Raw genomic sequence first — 16782 nt, 5'->3', positions numbered from 1 at the left:
TACATTTGTATTCGAGATTACAACACAGCCCTGGACTGAGTCAATGGCAAGTTGTTTACTACCCTTTAAGGAGACCTTTCCAATACCAGAAATTTGGGTGTAACACAGATCCTAGTTCATCCACAGAAATTCTTATCTGATAAGCTGTGAAGCAATTTTTAAGTGAACTCAATATAAAAGAGCTTGATTGTGTTAAATGTGTTCCAATGAAAGGAAAATCAGGTCAAGCACTTAAGGAAACTAACCCTCACCTTCTCTGATCACTTGTTTGCAAAGGTCTTCATCATCTACAATGACTGGAGCTAAATTTAACACCTCCTTTAGTTCCAAGTATGATGGAATCTTAACACAATCAGATCTGCCATTGTCTGGTTTGCGGAATTCTAAATCAACAGGCAACAGGAAATACTGAAAAAATATTAATCACAACAGAATGGCCAGTAAATTTCCTTTCATATGACTGCACAGTCCAAGCTCCTAAAAATCTTCAAATAACTTAATTCTAAACCAATTTAGGAGCTCTTAAGAGAGAGAAATCATTTGACATTTACACAGTACACACAAAGTTTTGCTCAATGCAAGGTAAAATACAATGTTACACAACTTCAGATTGAGTCAGTGGAGTATAAAAATTGTGCCTTAATTTACAGTTCCCAACCAAGTACAATCCTCATTTATTTTACTGAAAGTTTGTTTTTTAGAATTTTGAAAAATGGAGCAAAAAATAGATTTGACCTCTTTAAAAGAAAAGCTAAGCCGGCCCCCCAAATCCCAGAACATGTCTTGCAGCTTCCCTTTCCCAAGCTCATGTCATGGCTTCCTGTTCTAATTAATTTTTATTCTTAATATAACAAGTATCTACATTAAACTGCAAACACATCAGACACCAAGACAAACAACTTGTCAGAGCAGAGATTCCTAAAAACAGCATCTAAGAATTAAAAAACCACAAATAATACCAGTGTTTTCTAATCTTGGAAACATGAAAGCTCAAAATATTTGGCAAATATGAAAAGAATCCTGTAAGATGACTTGCAGGTGAACAAATACACATGCATAACATAGAATAACCACTAATGACCACTAATGTAATATACAGTATGAAACAACATGATTATACCTCTTCATCTTTCATAGACACAGTACAGAAACTCTCTTTAATCCCCTGCAATTCATTTTGACTCTCTTCCATCTTCATTCCATTTTGGAAAGTCAAACATTCTCTTTAAAAGATCATAAAAGAAACAAAGTGACTTCTTTGTATTACCTAATGTCTAAGACTGAAACTCTTGGCAATAGTTTTGATAGCCATATACACAGCAAAAGTTTTTCTAGATCCATGCCTTTTCTAAGAAGGCAATTCCAAGTGATGCTGTACTGATTTGTGTAATCAATCAAAGAAAAATTTTAAGAAATAATACATTATATGCAGAGTAGAAATGCTTAATATTAGGGTCTGCCTTAAACACTAACAGCAAAAAACCTTCATATTATAATTCTTCAGCCTCTCAGCACAAAAGTCCCCTAATGTAAAAACACTTTCTGCAAAAGCTGCAGATCTAATTTCTTCCAATGTAAAATTTTTTTTACTGGACAGAAAATCTCTGTAATCTATTTGCCTTAATTATCTTTTGCCACCTTTCATTCCTATTTTCAGGAAAGATTCAGCATGAAAGAAGGCAGTGTGCCTATTGTTAAAGTGAAAACTAAAAGTATGTTCCTGGCTTAACTGAAAAACTTTAAAACACTTGAAGTAAAACTCAGGAATGAAGCTACTACTTGCATTGTAAAGCAAGGACACATGCAGCACAGGGATGAAGATTTGTCAGGTAGAAAGAAAACACTTCATCAGGCATTTGTGTCAATTACAGGCACTAAATCTGTAGTGACTTTTTAGGGGAGTAACCAGAGGAATATCTTATACCGCAGACTACAAACTGCTCTGTGTCCAGCCTTTGGATGCTCATGAATTTGAACTCAAGCTGAAGTCTGTCTAACTGAGTCCCTTTCTCTAAATGCATCTCCCTATGTGCTGCATTAGGAGATCTGGACTCCCACCTTGGACTGGTCCACGGTTTTGCTAGTCAACCACATGTCAGGAGGTCAGAGCTATTTCTGTAAAGCTTCACACTAGCATTTTTTTCTCCCATTACTGGTATTTCTGAAAGTCATTACAGACTTTGGATCATGTTCTCTTCACTGGGTATTTACAGTACTCACACAGTCTTAAATCCAAGATTCACTGCAAGACTGAGGCTCATCTTTGGAAAAATAGGCAAACAACCCCATTCCTCCTTGTTCTACTGTATGAGTACATCTGGCTCAGTTAAAAGCTGTTTTACCTTGCCTCTCATTCATGCAACGCTTCCAAGTGCAAAGGAAGCAATACAAGTAGTCCAGGCACAAAGTAAATCAGCACAAGATTTAGCCAGACTTTATGAATGTATATACATGATGAGTATATTAACAAAATACTTTGCCCATTTCTGATACAGCATACCTGTTTAAATGTACTGGTTTGTTCAAATTCATGACATAGGTATCATTCAATTAAATTCAATCAACCTAGCAATACAAAACTGAGCAAAACCATAAGAATAATTAATATTTGAACTTGAAGAAATACAATTCAACAGGGTAAGAGCATGGATTTACTGGCAGCACATCTGAGAGAAGAGAAAAAAGGAACATGGAAGCATGTGTAAAATCCTTGCCCTAAATTAAATTTAGTGATAGTTTCATGATAGGGAATCAGTCAGTTTGAGGAAGGACTAAGTCTCTTAAAGATGCACATTTTTTCAGTATTCCAAAACTAATATCCTGATTGTGTTTCACACCTATAGAATGTAAAAATGACAATTTCATTAATCCAGTTTTCTTAATGCATATAAATTTCACCCTACTCATTTTTTCCCAAGATGAAAAGCTGAAGTCTTTACCTGTTGCAAACATAAACTAGCTACAAAGGTAAAATACAACACACTTAAAAATGTTAACGGCATTATACACAGATTATGTTTTATGTTTAATATTATACAGAAATTTGTAGGTACCTGAAAATATTCTCTGCTGTTAAAAACTGGCCTTCAGAATCTAAAAGGGGATCTTTCACTAAAAAAAACTGTAGTCTGCTCAGAAGTATAGATAAAGTTGGCAATTTTTTAAGAAAACTTTCAAGATTGTCAATAAAAACAAACTCTTCTTCCAAACATAAATCTGACAAAATAGAAGAAAAAACATTATAAAACAAGATAAAAATACTAAGAATTATCAGAATAAAGAATTGTTGAGCAACTGTGGGAATACTATAAATGTCAGCAAAACAATAACTGCTTTTTACTTTAAACTTAAATCCTAAAACATTTAAAGTGCAAGTCTAGACTTCTATAGTTCACATGATAACCTCTAGTTTTCCTTAGCTTTTTCCTTTATCTTACATAATACCTGTTAAAAACAAGAAGTACTTTTTTGTTTCCTTGTTTGCACTTTCAAATATGATAAAGGAACTTACGAAGCAGGTTCTGGCCAAGAAACTTAGCTCAGTGCAATTTTAAATGTAGAAATGATGCACTCTCTTCATACGTGCCTAAATCTAACAGCAGATTCCCTAACTACAAAGAAAAAAAAATGGTTGCAAATTACTGTGATTTCAAGAAAGATGAGATTGTATCAACACAGGCTGGGAAATAAACAAATCTAGAGCAGCCCTGTGAGCAGGACTGGGGGGTGCTGGTGGGTGAGAGGCTGGACATGACACAGCCATGGGTATTCACAGCCCAGAAAGCCAAACATGCCCTGGACTGCAGCCAAAGCAGCATGGGCAGCAGGGGAGGGAGGGGATTCTGTTCCTCTGCTCCGCTCTGGTGAGAGCCTACCTGGAACCCTGCATCCAGCTCTGGGGTCCTCAGTAGAAAAAGAAACATGGACCTCTTGGAGCATGTCCAGAGGAAGAATCACAAAAACAATCAGAGGAAAGAAACACCTCTCCTGTGAGAGAATTGACATATGCTCAGCCTGGAGAGGAGATGGCTCCAGGAAAACCTTACTGTGGCTTCTCAGCATTTAAAGAAGGCTTATAGGAAAGGTGGGGATAGACCTTTAAGGTCTTAAGTTTTAAACTTAGAGAGGGATAATTTAAATTAGATATAAGGAAGCAGTTTCTTACAACAAGGTTGATGCCCCATCCCTAGTAGTGAGGCGGTTCCATTTCCAGAGGTGAGGTGTTCAAGGTGAGTTGGATGAGGATCCGACCAACCTGAGCTAATTACAGGGGAGTGAACTCCCAGAAAAGGTCCTTTCCAACCTAAGCCATCACATTATTCTATTTCTTTTGAGTTTAAACTACTGCTCCCCTGAGACAGAAGTGATGCAGTAACCCCTTCGACACAATCCCTTACATTTGCAGTATGAAATACATATGTATCTACACAAACATTTTACAGAGATATAATACATATAGAAGGGCAAAGGAAGTTTTTTGTCCTTCCTTATTTTTTAACAATATGGATGTCTCCTTATTCCCACATCTCCCTTTAATTTGAATGATTCCCTGTCAGTAATAACCCTCTCACAGTTCTCTCACAGTGCCTGAAAATGATGGATACTGATTATATTCCCACCAAACTGTAACTGTTCTCTCACAGTGCCTGAAAATGATGGATACTGATTATGTTCCCACCAAACTGTAACTGTTTTATGATGCTAACTCAAACAGCTATCCATAAACAAATCTATCTTAAACTTCTTTTGGCTTGCTTCTCTCTTGAGCTATTAAAACATGCCTTGCTTCTCCAGGGAATAAATCTGTCTTTAGTGATTATACCTTATGCCACTACAAAGTTTTTGATCACCCAAATTATCTCATCAATGTCTCTGGAACATGTGCAAAAAATTACAAAAGTTAACAAGATTACTGAACCAAAACTCAGAAAACAGCAAATTGAACATTTTACCTTGCTGTGGTTCTTTAAATTCAGTGGCATAGTAAATCTTCAAATATTTGTCTTCGGTGGAGTCTTCCTTAAAAGCATTATTCATAAGTAAAAAAGATTCTTCTGTGTCAGTCTGAGAGCAAGGATTTGAACTTGGAATAACTTCTATCAAATCATTACTAGTCTGAAACTCTACAGAGGAGATAGGTTTCCTAAAAAAACACACAAAAAATACTTGATGCTTAAGCTGTAGCAAAATCAATGTTGTAACTTCCCTGACTCCTCAGTGAATCAACAGCACTTAGATGCTCCAAGAACTTTGATTATCACCATACTCACTGAAGAAGACTGGAATTTAGAGTTCTCTCTGTCACTGGATCCATGGTCAAACTACACATTCAATTTTTCCTCAAGAAAAAGTCCTTTAAGTTTACACCCCGCATAAAATTGCACAAAAATATAAAAAGCATCAAACCTATTGATGTCATAAGGTTTGTGACAAAAATTTGCTGCTGGGTTATATGTACACTTCTGTTTCAAAAAACCATGAAGAAACTGCAAGTAACATCAATAGGAAAAATACAGCATAAGTGAAGAAACAAAACCACTTCTGTTTCCTGTAACTTTTCATACTAACCTCAGTACTAGTGTTGTTTATTAAGAAAACCTCCCTACTGTTTGCCAAATAAGTAGGAAAATCATTTGACTGCAGAAAGGAAAAAAAACCCCATGATTTTCCTGAGCTAAGCAAGCATCTGGACAAAACAGTTACAATAGTTTATTAAAACATGTGTTAATGCTGTGCTACCCATATAAATTGACTGCAATAATAAAGTAACTCTGATGAGTGCTGACATTTCTGAAGCACCCAAATCAGCTCATCTACAGTTATTGTACTTACTATTCTCATTTCAGACAACTGATTTCTCAATTTTGCATCCTATTGATTTATTCATATTTTAAATAATATTTAGCATTACATCATCTTGCTATTTGTTAGTCATCTTAAGATAAGGCTCATAAAAACAATCAGTGTATAAGTACACCTCTGAAATTGAGCACAGGACTTCATGTGTAAAGCATTAGAGGGGAATCTCTGCTTATAAAAATCAACTTATAAAAATCAACTATTTTATAACATTTTGGTTGTAGTTCAGAAATTAATTTTTAAGCTATAAGTAGTATAGTTGACAAGTAAAAACCATGTGGTACTGATAATAACTAATATCAAAAGTTTCACATGGCATAAGCCTCTGAAAATCCATTAACCTTAAAACACTGCCCAAGTTAGAACTTCACTGAAATCACTGGGTTTCACTACAGTTTTATAGATAGAACAAACCTGAGTTGCTTATTTTGAGACTACACAGACCACCTCTTCCAAAGTCAAAGTCCTAGTAGGGCTTTTCTAGAAAATGGCAAATATTTTAATGCAGACTATTTTAAGTATGGAAATATTTTTGAGTCACATAGCTACGCTTGTACAGTTACATAAGATAATTGTCTTACAGAGGAGAGGGGAAACAGCTTATTTTCATATTCATGCAGTTTTCAGAGACTTTCTCCAATGTCATAAATAGATTACACAACCATTAAAATTATATAAAGAACTAGTGAACTCCATAAAAACACAATGCTACTTTTAGTGAAAAAGCCCATCTCTAAGCTGTCTGATAGAGTGTATAGCTTCAGCACACTTGGTACTGTCAGGAAACATCTTCATATTCTGTTTTCACCATTAACGTATAATTCACAAAATACCTGAGTGATATCAAAGAAATCATAAATATTTTTAACTTAAAGTTACTGACTTTTCCAGGAAATCCTCCACAAGTAAACTTTTCTTCCATTGCTCCAACACTGAAATAGCCACCATGTTCTGTGTTGAACCAACTAAGATGAAAAGAAGTGAAAAAGTCATGCAGAAAATATTAAAATTACTTTTTATATATTGATTAAATCATTGTAGAGGCTAATCAAACTTTACACTTGACGTATAGAAGAAACAACACCTTTAGTTTCCATTAGCAACAGTAATACAAATGCACAAGAAAGATGCAAACACTTTTATGCATATATTTCCCTTTGTCTGTCATTTGAAGACTTCATTTTTTGTCACATCTCATAACCTCAGCATCATCTTCCAAACCTCTCCCAACAAATCAGATTTGGTATTTTACTTATCTCTGATCATTGCTTTTCTTCCATAAACATTTCTCTGGAAAGAAATCTATCCAGAGATCTCTACAAACTTATCAAATATCATCTCATTTATGATGCCACTCAAATAAATATCCATCACCCAATTCAATTTGGGCAATGAAGATGTTCTACCTTCAAGAGCTATAAGAAAGGGCATAGTGCTATGTCTGGAAATTTTTTTTTTACCAAATTTATCTTATTATGGATAAACATAAGCTTTTTCTTTAATCTACAGTAAATCTAAACTAAACTTAAGGATTATATTACATACTTCTAGTCCATGGCTTCCTATACTTATCATCAGCAAAGAGTCCACTGAGATGGTACTTTTCATCTTGATGTAAACAGGGAGGAAAGCAAAGTGATAATTTCCAGATGGAAAACTTCTGCCTTGCCATGCTCTGAATAAAAAAAAGGCATGTGATAAAATCACGAGAGAGACAGCTCCATTCTTTTTGTGCACTGCCTCTTCAAACATTCCCACTGCTTTCATGGGTTTTCTTCTTTTTAAGAGAAGATACTAACATTTACCTGATTTGCTATTTAACTTTTAATCTACATGTCTGAGTACGAAGAATTGAACATACTCTTAGCTACCCTTTAACTAAGCTTTGAATGTGCAATTACAAGTGCTTACCTTAACACTTGGAATGGTCTGAATGGACACATGGATAAGCCAATCAGAAACAATTTAGTATCATTCCTATTACTGCAGTTTCAAGTGCTATTAATATTTCAAGGCCTCTTGTCTTTCATGTGTCATTATGAGCTAATGAAAGCCCTTTTAAAGCCTTTTCATTTTCTCTAAAACCAGGGACAGTAATCAATTGAATTCTGGAATGAAATACTCTATGTGGCAAGTTTAGTAACTTTTCACTGAATACCAAGTTCTATAAACTATCTTACAGTTCCTTTGTCACAGAAACCCATGCCCAGTACTGTATAAAGAGCACAGAACCAAAGAATAACTGGTGAGTTCAGGAAGCAAACAAAAATTATACTTACACATTTGTGTTTAACAAGTTTATTGAAAGAAGAAAGAAGTTGCTCTTTAAAAGTCTGTGGAGTAAAAGGCATATGGAAAAGAGAAAAGAGAACTAGCTATAGTCATGGAAAAGAGAACTAGCTATAGTCATGTGAAAGAATATAATGAATAAAACCAGAAACTTTTCTCTAGCTGTAAACCCACTGCTTCACTTCAGCTGTGTTGCTTCAGGCCCCAGAACTGCCCAGCCATTCCAACATATGATGTCAAGTCAAATATAGGTTGTACTGCTAGAAATCTCAGGTAATAGACTAGAAATACCTGAAATATTTCACTGACTTGGAATGCAACCAGACTAATCACTAATGCTATTGGTGTAGTTTGCAAACCTTCTTGAAAGAAAAAACTTAGGGGCAAAAAAAACCCCAAAACCACAAGCCAAAATAAGCCAACACTGACAAACAAACAAACACATGGGAAGCAATGAAAACAAATACTGTCACTTCACCAATACAAATCCTTTTTCTGTTTCCATTTAATCCTTTGTGGGATAGTTACAATTCTGTAAATGCTAGTTAATTTTAATAAAAAAACCCCAAAACTCATGCCATCATAGCATCTTTTCCTTAAAAGGCTCTTGTGAAAAAACAGATCTGATCGAATGGAGTCCCTCTTGCCTAAGTCAAAGCATGGCATTTCCTCACTGACCTCTTTCACAAATTCTGAATAAAGAAGACAGAAGCAGACAACTATGGGCAGCTGGACCTATGTCTTCTACGCTTTACTGGCCATGTATTAGTTTAGGTAATCTGTATTGAAGTTACTGCTGAAACAACTGCATTTATCATAAAATAAAGGGCAGCTAGTAAATTTCCTAATAGAGATAACAGGAACAGGAAATGCTATGGATAACACTTCTCTTCATTAAAAGAAGCTGTCAGAATGGGTACATAAAATTTGTCAAAGGACTTACAGATTAAAGAAAAATGCTACTGCTACTGTAAAAGTGGAAGCTACTGAGCAAATAAGTACATGCAATAATAAAACAGAGATCAGAAAGAAATTTGAAACACTACTATGTAGTTTTACTAAGGCTAACTTTACCTTAATAGCTAAAATTGTTTCCTCTCACTGATATTTGTGAAGTGGAAGAAATACATCCTAGAGCTATCATCACAGGTAATAGCCTTCAACCAGGAAAATTGTGCATTTTACAAAATATTTTAAATTAAACAGTTCTAAGTGTAAAGCTTAAGCTGAATTAGTTCACTTCATAAAGTCGGATAAGACACATCCTTTCTTGCCATTCTCAAATATATAAAAGTGTTTTTCAAAGCCATTATTAATAGCTATAGCATTCAATCAGTGCCTGTTTACCGTTGTGTATCAAGAAAATATAAAGGTCTCTGCACATTTCTTTTCCAAATGAAAGATATTATCCCAATTCCATTCAGTTTGCATGTATTGTCAGTTTATATCACTGGAAAACCTTGCACTACCAAGATGACTTTGCAATCACATCTACAACACTCAGCAGAATGAAGTATGTAACTCTTGTGTCTAGGATGAAGACTCCTTTCTTCAAAGATACTTAAAAAGGGAAGCTGGAAAAACTATACCTGGAATTCATAAAAGTGCATAACAAGTATATTAGGAGCAGGATTCCACATCCAGTTGAGTGAGCTATGTGCAGGAAGCAGTTTGATATAAGGTCATTGAATTCCAGTGTTTCCTAAAAGCTGTAAGCTTTAATCAAGTGCAATTGATAGAGGAAAAAACAATGCAATTTTTTCTAGAGGGCAGCAACTAGGCATAGGAGTGGAACAAGAAGCTGCAGTTTGAGCACAGCATCTCCCTTGCACAGTCAGATCTGTATACCTTTAAATGTAAGATCACATCCATTGAGCCCTTCTGGTAGCACCACAGAGCAAGATTTATACTGCTCCAGAGCAGCCATTCTGCAGGTCACTCATAATTTCTCTTCTACAAGTTTTCAGTTGTCCTGATGTCAGCACCATCCTCCTCAAAACTCAGGCAAGAAAAGCCATGTAATTCTCTTTTGCATATAGCCCATGACATGTTTTGATAACACCAATTTCTTTTATTTGTAGATAACATGGAAACAACTTGTGATCAAGCTGAATGGAACTACATTGAGAAGATATCTACACAAACACTGCATGACAGACTGCACACTGCTGGAAATACAATAGAAAAAGAAGTTCTGGTTGCTACAATCTAAGAAAACAGCAGGGACATACACAGGCACTCTACAGAACAGCTGCTGTACTCTAAGGAAAGGGATGTGGGCAATGTTTCATAACACAGCTCAAACCCAAGTACTACAGCCGGACCACTTCCCAGGCTGCAATTCTCCAAATACGTGCTAGGAGCGCTTCTGTGCGTCCTTCCACTTTCCCTGAACTCCTGAAGGCATCACGTCTTGCTACATGGTTCTGCTCACTCACTGCAAATGCCCCCTTCTGGCAAAGCACCACTCTGCTCCTCTGCAAGAGAAGTCTTGTATTTGGTTTGCGGCCTTTCTTTGAAAATAGAAGTAAGTAAAAACCAGTTATGACAGGGTAATTTGGGGATAAGAGGTTGTAAAATAGTCATCATTTGTGCTGGAAAAAAAATAAATCTCCTTTCCACTAATTTAATTTAAAACATTGCAAAAATTTTTCCCTGCAATCATTAAGGAATACAGCATTGTGTATCACTATTCTAATACACACCGAAGTAGCTAGAAAGTTGGATTATTTCTCCGGAAAGTAATTAATTTAATTTATTAGAAGGCACAGTGTGTTCTCCAAAGAAAGCTCTAAACACGAAACTTGTATGTGCATGAAAAGTAAACCATTATAAATAAATGCAACAGACACTAAAAATAATTGATGCTTTACAGTCTGTGCAAAATTGTACCTAATTTTTTAATTTAAAAAGCCTGTAATCACTTCACTATGTTAACCCACGAAGTGCAGCACAAAAACCTCTTTGAAAGAGAATTTGAAAAAAGTAGTTCTTGTTATCTTTTTTAATGTGCACTCAATCTTTTAGCACATCCTTTTCTTAATTTCACTAAATTTTCTATATTTTGTTCAGACTATTAAGAGAAACAATAAAACCATACCTCATATAAATAGTCTGTTGCGTGATACTTCAAAGCTGCAAACATCTTGCTTTGTGACGTTTTCAACATTTCAACTGTCTGGAAGACACAGAGAACATGGATCAGTTAAAAACTTTTTGTTTCATCTTAAAATGCTGAAAGAGGAGGTTGAATTTCAGGTTCAACATGAATAGCTTCATAATTTCTAGTACATGCACAATGGATTGAATTTCCTGTAGCAGAAGGCTACACAAAGTGATCAATATTCTTCCTCTGGAAGGATTTAACCGACCAAAAACAGACCATGAACATTTGATTTTTTTTTTTTTCTGAAAGAACTGGGCTTTTTTTTTTTCTTTTCTTTTCCTAGCTATGCTTCTTGGTGTTTATTTCTCAGAAAATCTCTAGAACCATTCAGTGAATATAGGCAATACAAATTATCTCCCTTAAGTAATAACTCTTAAATTAAGTGATTCAGTGATTTTTTTAAAATGGATTATAAATTCATTTTTAAAGGCATTAATTCAACTGTCTAGATTATTAACTTCTCACTGCCTCATGTATTTGTGAGGGGACTTTTCCCCCTGCTTCCAGTTTTACAAGAAAAAAGGAGATATTGTATAGGCTAGCTGAGAGCACTAGGCCCTGATGGAACACCAGGTCTCTAAGTCAGTTCATGCTTCTGAGGGGAACCAGGAGTAAGGTAAAAACTATACAAGGCTAGAGAGACAGACTGAATGCAAAATAGGACATATTGTAGCTGGGATCCTCACAAGGTAAGACAGTACTTTTTCTTAACTGAAAACAGGTAGGAAACTCAAAGAGAAAGTCAGATAATTACATCGTAATTGAATTTCAATAAAAATGAATTGTAGGGCCATAAAGGAAACCTGTGACAGAAGGCAATCTTCCTGTATGTACCAGTAAGTATCATGACATGAGGCTAAAACTGCCTGCCTAACAAATCTGGAAATACCAATTACAGGTATGGATGTATAGAAATGGAACCAATTCTGTGGTGGAGGAAAAAGTAACTAGGGGATAGTTGGCTACTTGAAAGGAATCAGGACAGAGAAAAGTAGTGCAGGAGAACTAAAAAGGAAGGTTCAGGCAAAAAAACAAAACAGGTAAAAAGATACACAAAATCATATAGAGAACAAAGTAGAAGGCAATCTTCCTGTATGTACCAGTAAGTATCATGACATGAGGCTAAAACTGCCTGCCTAACAAATCTGGAAATACCAATTACAGGTATGGATGTATAGAAATGGAACCAATTCTGTGGTGGAGGAAAAAGTAACTAGGGGATAGTTGGCTACTTGAAAGGAATCAGGACAGAGAAAAGTAGTGCAGGAGAACTAAAAAGGAAGGTTCAGGCAAAAAAACAAAACAGGTAAAAAGATACACAAAATCATATAGAGAACAAACTAGAAGGGAACCTCCTAAGGGAAGGAGTGTGGATAGTTTTAAGAAGCAGGCCAAAATCACAAGATACTAGAGAAAACCCTTTGGACAGCCTGCTGGATCCTCCAACAGATCGACATCCACAGATTAAGCAGGGATGGGTTTGTAAGGAGGAGTGGATCCACACCTCACTATTAAGTGCTGGAGGGCAGTGGACAGAACTGCACTTTAGCATGACTGATGTGTATCACTGACTAAAACTTCTTTATAGCAATATAACCATGCGATAATTCAAGTATTAGCTATAGAATTTCAACTACGACTCACAGTGATTAAACTGGAATTAATACACCTAGAAATAGTGAACTGCTCAGTAGTTACTCCACGTACCATTAGTTCCTTAAGAGTGTGTCAATCAGTAACCAACGATCCGGGCTACATCCGGGTACGTTCCAAATTTCCAATTTAAAACTGAAAAAGTGGGACCTAGAAATACCAGTCTGTGAGCCTACAAGGGAGTCTTCAAAATTTTTAAACGAAAAACAACGAGTATGACCCTGCTTAATTCTCCAAGACCTCGAGGGAACACCACGTTCAGTAAACGAAATATGCCAGACGAGGTACTTCTGCCAGCATCAAATGTTTTCAAATCTACGAACAGGAACCAACCAGACACCCACCTCAGCCCCTCACGACGGCCCTTCCCTCAGCGCTTCGGCGCCTTCGCCCCGCCCGCTCGGGGGGGGGGTAACGACGAACCCAGCCCTCTGATTGGCTGCCTTCCCGAGAGTTCATCTCTGATTGGCTGTCTATCTTGCTGAGCTTGTCCCCTCTGACTGGCTGCCGCTGCTCCCGCCTCCCGCCCTTCCCTCAGGAGCGGAGCGTCCCGAGTCGCTGCATGAACCAAGGGGAATCCTCAGGAGTTGGCCGATCAGAGAGCTTACATGATTTTCAAAGTTGAAAATATTTTTAAAGCAGTAAATGCATAAGTAAAAGCAGTTAAGTAACTTCTTCTGTTCCCCCGGTAGCAGCTTGCATGGGGGAAGAAGTTAAAACGACGGGACCGGGTTAGTTTTTAAAGGGATCACATCTGAACGGCTGACCTGCTGCCTGTTACGAGGCACGACCTAATACCCAGAAATACTTACTCTTCTGTGTTTTGAAAACCTGTGAAATGTCAGTGACAGTCAGCTTACGGGGGAAAAGGGCCTTTTTTTTTTTTTAATGGCTGCCCAAATTGCTCTCACAAACCTCGAACAAATTGTTGTGTTTCTCACAAGGCAGTTTAGTGTCAGATTTCTGCGGTGTCCAGACTCTGACTAGTCCCTGGAATTACAAACATTTCAGGAGAAGCTGTGCAAAGGCCCCATCTCCCCTGCCCTACCTCACACCATCCGACTTTACACACATCCTAGCCCGTAACTAGACACTTCTGCTTCCTCAAATCACACCTTACTGTTGTTGGTTACACAAAGCCATTTTATTGTCCGTCCATGCCTCCTTTTACCATGGAGGTGGATACCCACAGAGAACAGATCCAGAGTGCAAAAACCCTTGACAGTGCTGCTGCGGGTGCATTCAGCTACTTGGTATAATACTCTGGGGAGTCTGGAAAAATGCATCTCCTCCAAGAACTCATTGCAGGTTCAGTTCCAGAAGAGGGTTGGTTTCTCTGTGGAAAACAAAATTTACACTTTTCACTCTAGTTCCAGGAATTCCATCAATATTTATAGATTCCAGTGAGTGAAAAAGTTAAATAAAAAAGCATATGACAGATGCTTTCTTTACTGCTATTGGGGTAATTGGGGTTTTAAAATATTATTTTTACCTCTGAGGATGGGTTTAACTCAGTCACAGGCATATTGCTAGTGTTTCCTAGACAGATATTCTTATGAAAAATGCAAATGCAAATGCAGGTAATTTATAGTTTTCTTGGTATTTATATATTTATAGTATATTTTTATTCAGCTGCCTAAGAATCAGGAGATTAATTGTTAGGCCAAGTAGGCACAATACAGAGCCCATGAACTTGCAATTGATATACTTCATTCAGAAGTGATCCTCCCCAGTTGGAATATAGAGTAATGCACATTTTACCCATGCTAAGACAATCCCACCCCATCCCCAGGAGAAAGAAGCTGTTGGCAAAGGTTCAGGTCCCTGGCACAGAGGCCCCAGGCTGAAGAGGAAAGGTGAGGAGGTATTTGCCTGGTGCAGAAGCTCTTTGTGCTGCCTCAGCTGCTGCAGTGCCATTGCATAGCCTGCAGCCTTCCTGGTGTTCACATTCCACCCTGCATGCTTCCAGCAGGGCTCATTCCCCTTCCTGGGAAAAGCATTGTGAGATGGTGGCTACTGAGGCAGGGGACAGGGACTCCTGCTGCCCTGTGCCAGGGCATGTCGGTGCATCCCCTTATTTCCCTTCAGGGTCAGGATTAGTATTCATGACTTCAGGAGGGGTGTGAAGCCCCAGCTATGCTCATGGCCTACAGCCATGTTTCGTGAGCCTGGATGTGGAGCAGCCCTTCCCAAGAGGCTGATGCAGCCTGGGGATGTGCTGCACATGTGGCAGCCTGTAGGGACACAGGGATGCTCTCAGGGAGGGGAGGCACTGGAGAGACCACCTCCTCCTCACCCTGTGTGAGCAACCCATCCACAGCCCCTCCTCTACTTGCCCAACTCCGCCTCTGGCTTGGGTTCTTTTCCTCAGGAGCAGCCCCTACTGCAGATCAAGCTTGCTGAGTTCTATTCTTGGGGGACAGACTCAAGGAGACCATGAGTGTCTGAGAGACAGTGTGTGTCCTACCACTGCAGCAGGGCAAGGAGACTCAGCAGGATGAGAAATGGACGCTTCCAAGACAGGCAAGAGCTGCACCTGCTGTTGAAGGCTCTAATTCCCTTTCAGTTATCTAGAAACCATCTCAGAGCATCTGAGTAAGCATCTCCCAGTAAGTAATGCCATAACACTTCAAGTGAAAACAAAGAACAAATAGATTTTTTTTTTTTAACTTGTGAATTAGTGGAATGATATAAGCAATGAAGCCTTATACTGACTTTCATTTCAGAAAAAAAGTAACTGGAAAATATAATTAGTAAGTCTAAAAATGGTGATGAGAGAAAAATAAAAAACTTGATGACATAGGACACATGGCTAAGTTCTAGCTAGAATGCATGAAAAATCAAGAGAGGTTGCCATATTCATTCATCATTTGTAGAAAAATGTACATCCCTTTGTTACAAATCAAGCAGTGGTTGTGGAAGAGATTTTGTGAAAGGCTGCTGTGGACATAATTGAGCTCCGCTACGGGCTGTCGTTGTCACACATCTAGGTGAACAATTTTCTCTTGCAAGAGCAAAGTGTAGGCAGAAAAATCCCACAGGGACTGAAAAAGAAGGGCTTCTTATCTCCAGGTATCTCAAGAGGTCTTTTTATCAGCCCAAAGTCTGTCAGAAGGGAAAAAATCTCATAAGGGAAATTGGCTTTAGTGATAGCCCCTGAAATAAAAGTACAATGCTTTCATGGAATTTTGATGTATTTTCTTTGCTGCTTTATTTGCTTTCTTTTGAGAGAAAATAAAAACTTTATGACAACTAAATGATTATGCTGACACAGAAATTTTGTGAACTTGTTTAACGTCTCCCAAATACTGCAAATTATCATTCCATCTTCCGAGAAAAACCATGTATGTATGGTATGTGATCATTGGCATATAACACTAAAGATTTGTGCATTGTTTTTCCAAATCCCATTTGTTGAGGAGGAAGTATCAGGTAATATTTTCACCTTTTTTCCTTTCCTTTTTTTTTTGGTATGAAGGTATGAAGAACACTTCTATCACATGTAGCTCACTAAGCCCTGAAAGAAGTTCAAGTAAATAATTAATACCATTGTAATAAAAACATTTTAGAATGTATTTTGAAACACATTTGCAAACCTTATTTATCCTAACCAGAGCAGGCATCAGAGTGAGTGACACTAGAGGGTGACTCCAGCCCATTTGCATGGTGGAAGAAAATCATTTAGGAGTTGAACACACAGTTTAAAATATGAACACAGAGATGACCTCAGGAAGATGTGCCAGTCACAGACAAACCTGGATACACATAAAAACTTAAACAACATGAGTGAAATGTTTTTATTCTGTGATACCTTT

At 37.5% G+C, this 16782-nt stretch overlaps 1 protein-coding gene across 1 annotated transcript in view; it reads right to left on the bottom strand.

Annotated features, from left to right (window-relative positions):
• Positions 1-13369, bottom strand: part of SHOC1 (shortage in chiasmata 1) — a 49838-nt gene extending 36469 nt beyond the window's left edge. Inside the window, exons 1-8 of the mRNA XM_050987173.1 lie at positions 13312-13369; positions 11249-11326; positions 7405-7534; positions 6743-6824; positions 4953-5143; positions 3054-3216; positions 1121-1223; positions 252-408 (exon numbers count right to left, since the gene is read on the bottom strand). Coding sequence (XP_050843130.1) covers positions 252-408; positions 1121-1223; positions 3054-3216; positions 4953-5143; positions 6743-6824; positions 7405-7534; positions 11249-11317 — 895 coding nt within the window. The 5' untranslated portion in view covers positions 11318-11326; positions 13312-13369. The remainder of the gene's footprint in view (positions 1-251; positions 409-1120; positions 1224-3053; positions 3217-4952; positions 5144-6742; positions 6825-7404; positions 7535-11248; positions 11327-13311) is intronic.
• Between the last annotated feature and the right edge of the window lie 3413 nt (positions 13370-16782).

The sequence above is a fragment of the Serinus canaria genome, chromosome Z (assembly GCF_022539315.1).
Source record: "Serinus canaria isolate serCan28SL12 chromosome Z, serCan2020, whole genome shotgun sequence".
Classification (NCBI taxonomy): domain Eukaryota; kingdom Metazoa; phylum Chordata; class Aves; order Passeriformes; family Fringillidae; genus Serinus; species Serinus canaria.
The sequence above is the reverse complement of the archived record's forward strand: the minus strand, read 5'-3'. Positions and strand labels throughout refer to the sequence as shown.